Source organism: Orycteropus afer, unplaced genomic scaffold, assembly GCF_000298275.1.
Source record: "Orycteropus afer afer isolate SDZICR_OR568_19922 unplaced genomic scaffold, OryAfe1.0 scaffold00489, whole genome shotgun sequence".
Lineage (NCBI taxonomy): Eukaryota > Metazoa > Chordata > Mammalia > Tubulidentata > Orycteropodidae > Orycteropus > Orycteropus afer.
This window is the reverse complement of record NW_006922076.1, coordinates 576,643-583,811: the sequence shown is the minus strand read 5'-3', so window position 1 is coordinate 583,811 and position 7,169 is coordinate 576,643. Positions and strand designations below refer to the sequence as shown.

General features: G+C 46.7%; 1 protein-coding gene across 1 annotated transcript in view; it reads left to right on the top strand.

Moving 5' to 3' along the window:
• The window catches only part of STX2 (syntaxin 2), a 41,049-nt gene that overhangs the window by 32,137 nt on the left and 1,743 nt on the right, over positions 1-7,169 (top strand). Inside the window, exons 6-10 of the mRNA XM_007955049.1 lie at positions 729-802; positions 2,270-2,378; positions 3,662-3,735; positions 3,830-3,967; positions 5,307-5,417. Coding sequence (XP_007953240.1) covers positions 729-802; positions 2,270-2,378; positions 3,662-3,735; positions 3,830-3,967; positions 5,307-5,417 — 506 coding nt within the window. The remainder of the gene's footprint in view (positions 1-728; positions 803-2,269; positions 2,379-3,661; positions 3,736-3,829; positions 3,968-5,306; positions 5,418-7,169) is intronic.

Sequence of the window (7,169 nt, the reverse complement as noted above, 5' to 3'; positions counted from 1 at the left end):
TCTTCTTGTTGTCTGTCCCTCTGTGTACCTCTGTCTCTTCCTTTTCCTTAGTGTCCTTGTGCTGGTCGCTTGCTTTCAGTATATTGCTTTTCCCTTCACCCAAATTAATACTTTGATCTATCTAGCAGTTTTCCCTCCCCTCCCCTCCAAATTACTGGGTTTTGAAATCACTTTGCGTCGTTCTGCTTTGTGTAATTATGTTACCACCTTGATCCACAGTGTGGTGTATCTGTTCCGTTTTGTTTTTGATATTTTGGGATTGCGTTTTTAAACACTAATTTTGCTTTCTAGTTATATCAAGTATTTACATCATTCCAAGTCAAATCTATGAAACAAGGTCGCCAAAGAGATCTAGCCTCTCCCCTGCCTCTGCCCCTGGTCCCCCTTCCCTCAGCTGGTGACCCTTTCTCAGACATTTATGGGTGGTCTTTTCCTTGCTGCCTCCTGTAAGCAGATACACACACACATATAACACGTGTGCACACATACATAGCATGCATGCGCGCATGCCCACTGTACATGTGTGGACAGAGACGGGCAGAGTGAGAGGGAAGCACCATCCCCTCTTGATGGAGAATCTTCGTACTGGCTTCTCTGGAAAGGTCACCTGTTCATTAACATTATGAAGAGGTACAGTTCAAAGATAAGACAGAAAAGCAATTTGAGGTTTGGGCTGAAAATCTTTTTGTTTTAAATTTAAAAAGTAATTCTTTCCTGTTTGTCCCTAGCCATCGAACAGAGTTTTGATCAGGATGAGAGTGGTAACCGGACATCTGTGGATCTTCGCATACGACGGACCCAGGTTTGCCGAGCAGCCTTGGGACAGAAGTATTAGAGCCAAGGATGAGAGCCACACTCACAATAAGTCTGCCTGTGCTGTCATGCGCGTCTGCACGACATTTCTGATGAAAAGGATGCAGTGTTCACAGACCGCGTCTGCACGACATTTCTCATGAGAAGGACGCAGTGTCATAGACCGCGTCTGCATGACATTTCTTATGAGAAGGACGCAGTGTTCAGAGACCCTTGTTATTGTCAGGTGCTGTCAGGCCGATTGGACTACTAGTGACCTTATGAGACAGTAGAGTGGAACTGTCCCTTAGGGCTTTCTAGGCTGTATTCTTTACGGAGGAGCTCTGGTGGCATAATGACTAAGGCACTTGACCAATGCTAACCAGAAGGCTGGCGGTTCAAACCCACCAGCCGCTCCTCAGAAGGAAGGTTGGGCAATCTACTTCCGTAGTGATACTGCCTCGGAAACCCAAGGAGGGGTCGCTATGAGTCGGGGCCAATTTGATGGCACATAACAACAACAACAACAGTTCTTTACGGGAACAGATCAGCAGGTGTTTAGACAACATCTCTGTAGTACGAATTAAAAAACTGCCTTAAAAAACTCAGAATCATTTGGGGGAATAAAAAAGAGGGGGCCCAGGTTTGTTGGTCCGATAGAGCCTGGTGGAACCACTGAGACTATGGTCCCTAGCTGCCCTTCAGGTCTGGAATTGAACCCACACTTGTGGCTTCCGGCCAGACAAAAGATAGGCATATGAGCTGGACATTTACCTGAGGTAGATACACTCCTTGGAGAGAACAATCATGGGGGAAAGAAGGGCTGTTTGTGCACAGGGAGACAGCTCAGGGCAGAGGTGCATGGAGGGATAGACAGACACAGGGAAGAGGTAACTATCAGGAGGAAGTAGGAGGGGAGCTGTTGCATTGGGGTAAATTGTAGTCATTGTCATGAGACAAAGTGTATGTGACCTGCTGTATGGAAAGTAAATTTTCTCTGTAAATTTTCACCCAAATCACAATTGAAAACCAAAACAAAACAAAAACCAAACTGCGTCCAGCCCGTCAGCAGAGTGAGTCTGAAGAGCAGTAAATCATCCAAATTGTGTCAGTGTTGGGGGTCGGGCCCTCGTGGCGTAGCTGATGGCGTAGCAAGGCTCAGGGTGAGTCCTGGCTTCTATCTGACAGAGTGGCGCCTGAGCGTGACAGCTCTAGGGCCAGCCTGCCTGGGTTTCAGACCCGATCCCCATCTTACTCCTCGAGCCTGTGGCCAGCACTCTTCAGTTGGGCCTTTCTCCGTTTACAGTGGAGACACGGTACTGCAGTAGTATCGTTACTGTGCGGACGGAAGAGGCTTCTGCATGAATGGGACAAGGCAGAGCTGCGGCCCGATTTCCCACCTGGAGGAGGAGTGGGTGGCTGATGTGGCTTCGTTAGAGGTGACCACATGGTTACTCTGACCTTTCTGTGTTGTTAGCATTCGGTGCTCTCACGGAAGTTTGTGGACGTCATGACAGAATACAATGAGGCACAGACTCTGTTTCGGGAGCGAAGCAAAGGGCGCATACAGCGTCAGCTGGAGATAAGTGAGTGACTGGAGATTTCACGTGAGTTAGAAACACGCTCTTCTTCCTTAATGGCACCGTAGAGCACTTTAACTTCCCAAAAGCAATTCCATCCCTGTTTTTAGCAGTCTTAGAAACCTAGATGCCTTTCATAACTTGCTGCTCTTTGAACCAACCCTCATTGCTCACTTTGAATCTTTGAGGAAATTCTGGGTGAGTGGACTTGAAATTACTTCTCGTTGCCTATCACCAGAGTTCTCATCCAGCGTGGAAAATCTGGGGACATCATGTCCTCACACATTTTCCTCTGTGGCCCCACGCCCTGTTGCCCTGGGTTGAGAGAGAGTTCTCCACGGGTCTGTGTGTCTTACAGGGCAGAGACACCGATGCCCGATTGTTCCCGATGGACTTTTCCGGGATGTTGTGATAGCAGATAGCCTGGGGGGGTAGAGGGGATCTTCCTGTGGGGCAGGAGGCAGTGTGCTTGCGAACTGACGGCCTGTCAGGCCTGTGCCCTCCCCACTGTGAGAGATCTGGGCTCCGTAAGCTCGGGGGTCCTCAGCTGTGACTTGTCAGCATGTGAGTAGGGCACCGCTCAGACCCTTCACAGTTCTGGACACCTCCGTCTGCATGAGAATCCCGGGTGTGCTAGGCTGCCTGGAGTTGTCCCACAGCTCACGAGCATACTTCTGAGGGTTAGAAGATGCATCATGAATCTTACCTCTCCCTTTTCTAATCTGCCTTTAATCCTTTCAAGTGTGTTTTTACTCTCAGATATGATAGTTTTCATTTCCAGAGGTTCTATCTGCATTGTGGATTTGTTTGTTTGTTTAATATCTTCCATGGTTCTACTTAACTGAACATTAGGGGGTTGTAACTGTTTAAACCCTTGTCTGTGAGTGTGCATCTCTGTGTATTCTCTGTCTGTTTTGAATAGCTGACTTTTCTCCTCATTAGGAGTTGTGTCTCCCTGCTTCTTCATATGCCTGGTAATCTTTGGACGTCAGACGTGGTGACCACTTAGTGCTAGATGTTTTTGTGTTCATGTACACATCTTTGGCTTTGGTTTGGAGAGCAATCAAATCGGTCTAATCCTCTATGAAAACACTATTAGGTTCTTCCCGGGGGTTTTCAGTTCTTCCTAGCTCTTAGTCTTACGTTAATTTTTCTCACCATTTATTGTTACCTAAGAAAAGGATATTAGAAAATCTTAACAACTTACTTAGATTTTGGTTGTGAACCTGAGGTTGGCGAAGTTCTCTCTCAAACCATTCTGAGTGGATCTTGCCCCACCCACCTTGTAGCCGGCAGAGCCACCACCGATGATGAGCTCGAGGACATGCTGGAGAGCGGGAACCCTTCCATCTTCACCTCCGACGTGAGTGCGGCACGTTTTCAATACCTGCTGTTTGCCTCACCTTTCAACCACTCACGGCCTCATTGGCGTTTTCTCTTACATGTGCTTCGTGAAGATTATATCAGATTCACAGATCACAAGACAAGCTCTCAATGAAATTGAGTCGCGTCACAAGGATATCATGAAACTGGAGACCAGCATACGGGAGCTGCATGAGATGTTTATGGACATGGCCATGTTTGTCGAAACTCAGGTAACCACACAGATCTTCCCTAAGGTCGACCTCTGTCTTGGGGATGCCTCAGAGCTGACTCCCTCAGACCTGGGAAAGCCTTTGTTTTGGCTCCAATCTCAAAATTCAAGAATTGATTGTCATGTTCAGTGTGATGCCAAAACACCGGAAGCAAATAGTTGGTGGCAGGATACTGGTCCCTCTGAAGTGAGGGCGTGCTGATAGGACTGCATGTCGGGCAGCCGTTGGCACAGGACTCATTCTTGGCATGAATCACCAACTTTGAAGAGCTCTGTTTATTTTGAGGAACTTACTCACGAAAGTGTGTGAGAAATTTAGATGCCATGCATTTTCTAGAAGAAACTAGCAGCCACATGGAGGTGGGATGGGGCAACTTGACTCCTTTTGGGGTGGGCCCACTGCCATACAGGATGTGAGCAGTGGGAGAGGGGGTTTGACTGCCACCATCTTCTTTTCAGGGAGTATTCCAAAGGAGACCAGTTAGACAGTCGGAATCTTAGACTCTGCTTGTAGTTACCAAAGATTTTACAGTGTCTTAGACCTTCATTGTAGTTGTTCTATCCTGGTGGATTACTTTAGGCTCCATTAGAAAAATCGCTGTCTACTTAGTTTTGTTTCATGACTTACTTTTAGAAGCTTTAGTGTGGTCTTATATTGGCTCCTCTAATTCAAAATACTTGTATAGTTGAAACTTAGCAATAGGTTTACATTTGTGAATGATTTCCTTGATTGTCTGTCACTCTTCAATGTCTTACTGTTCACTGCTGCACAGTGTGTCTGCCATGGACAGAAAACCAGGTAACGTCTGCTCCCTAACGTTTCACCGGGGTTACCTCCATTTATGTTTTGGGGCATTATTGTAGTTAACTCTGTGTCACACATAAGCCACATTTCGTTTACTGACATTTTAAAGAAGTAGCGACAGTTCTCTCCTCATTAGAAAAGATGCCATTTGTTGTATATTGTGTGTTTGTACATACTGGTGAAATGTTAGCTGAACCTGCAGCGAGCTTCCTTCCCTTCACTGTGCTTGCCTTGGAGGAGAGTGGTTGCACGTTAAAGCGTGGCTCAGCGTCTAATTGATACGACTCATATCAGCATCGCAGCCCACCCTTAGTAGTTCTTTTCCAATATACCTTGAATTCGGAGTGATTTATATTGGCCCATGTGTAGCATGTCCATCTTTACTGCTCTGTAAATGTGAAAATAGACATATTCAGTGTCCATGACATACACTTCATGTCTGTGTGACAACTTCACTGATGTTTTGTGGTTATCTTCAGATACCTGATCAAGTCATTTGAAACTGTCTTCTGAATTTGAAACTTTGTGTTTTAAGGGTGAAATGATCAACAACATAGAAAAAAACGTTATGAATGCCACAGACTACGTAGAACATGCTAAAGAAGAAACAAAAAAAGCTATTAAATACCAGAGCAAAGCAAGACGGGTGAGTTTGGTGTTGAAGAATTGAAGTATGTTTTTCTCTATATCTGGTTTCGTGTTGTATACATTAATGTAAGCCTGCTTTTAAGGTGTGCCAAGAAAGAAAAGTTTTGTAATGAAGTGTTTCCTATTAAATATGAATTTATTCTTTTTACTATACGTTTTAGAAGTTTATTAGATACATTTTTATGTTGAATATCAACCCTTTTGTGTTCTAAGTGATTAAACCTTCACAACCATAAGGCAGTGTTGTTGCGCTCTTGTAGGTTGGCTGATTTAAAATCTCAGTGTTCTCCGTTTGTTGTGCCATTGAATGGAGGGAGGTACAGAACTGGTAGGATTGCAAATGCTTCTTCAGAAAGGTTGGCTGCACGGTTTATGTATGAACACTATTTTTTACGTAGGTTATTTGCTGATCCTGACAGAAAAGAAGCTTGCGACTGTGCACTGAAGAGGTTATGTAGCTCCCACATAAAGGGGCTCTCCAAAGAAGCAGGCTTCTTTTTCTGCTCAGGGTCCACATATTTCACCTTTAAGAAAAGTTAGGGAACCAATTTGAATTTTTTGTTACTGAGGCCAGAACCCTAAGACGTTTTCTACTGATTTTGATATTTTGTTGTAGTTCTTCTGAAACTTGAGAGATTCTAGATTTTCACATTGTCACCTCCGTTTACTGGGTATACAGAGATGCTGTGGATGACTTAAAGTTTGTGATTATATTTTAATATTCTTGTCTGAATCTCAAGCGTGGCATGTGTGTGAATAAAAGATCTAAGAAAGCAGTGGAACTGCAAAATTGAGTGCTGGTTTAGGGAAGAAAACACTGTCCAGGAATTTCCTTGTGTGTCTTGGCCCTCAGTCTTGTTTGTTCCTCCCCTTTTTGTGGAAGAAGATGAACAGCTCTGCTCATTGCTTCCAGAGTGTGTCATCACCCATGTTTCTGGAGGACTGGGTGGGACAAATGGCTTTCTTGGGGTGGACTCGGTGCCAGCAGAGGTGCTGTAAAGAGACGGTTCACAGTGTCAGAGAAAACAAAGGGTCAGACTGTGCAGATTCACTCAGGGATAATAGTCCTTGGTCATTCCCAAGGAAGCTGCACCTCTGTGCCAGAATGTCAGCAAGAGTCCTGCCTGGCTCTTCTCAAGCACCTCCGTCCACCATCGTATCTGAAAGTGAGATGTGGTTCCTCATGTGATTCTATATTATCGCTTCTTCAAACAATGACCCTTAAAATAAGCTAAGCTGACGCACTGCACTGTGAGGGGAGCTGAGGTGATGCGCTGTCGTGAGGGGAGCTGAGCTGACGCACTGCACCGTGAGGGGAGCTGAGGTGATGCACTGCACCGTGAGGGGAGCTGAGGGTGACGCACTGCACCGTGAGGGGAGCTGAGGTGACGCGCTGCATTGTGAGGGGAGCTGAGGTGACGCGCTGCCGTGAGGGGAGCTGAGGGCGACGCACTGCACCGTGAGGGGAGCTGAGGTGACGCACTGCACTGTGAGGGGAGCTGAGGGTGACGCGCTGCCGTGAGGGGAGCTGAGGGTGACGCACTGCACCGTGAGGGGAGCTGAGGTGACGCGCTGCCGCGAGGGGAGCTGAGGTGACGCGCTGCCGCGAGGGGAGCTGAGGTGACGCACTGCACTGTGAGGGGAGCTGAGGTGATGCGCTGCCGTGTGGGGAGCTGAGGTGACGCGCTGCACCGTGAGGGGAGCTGAGGTGACGCGCTGCACCGTGAGGGGAGCTGAGGTGACGCGCTGC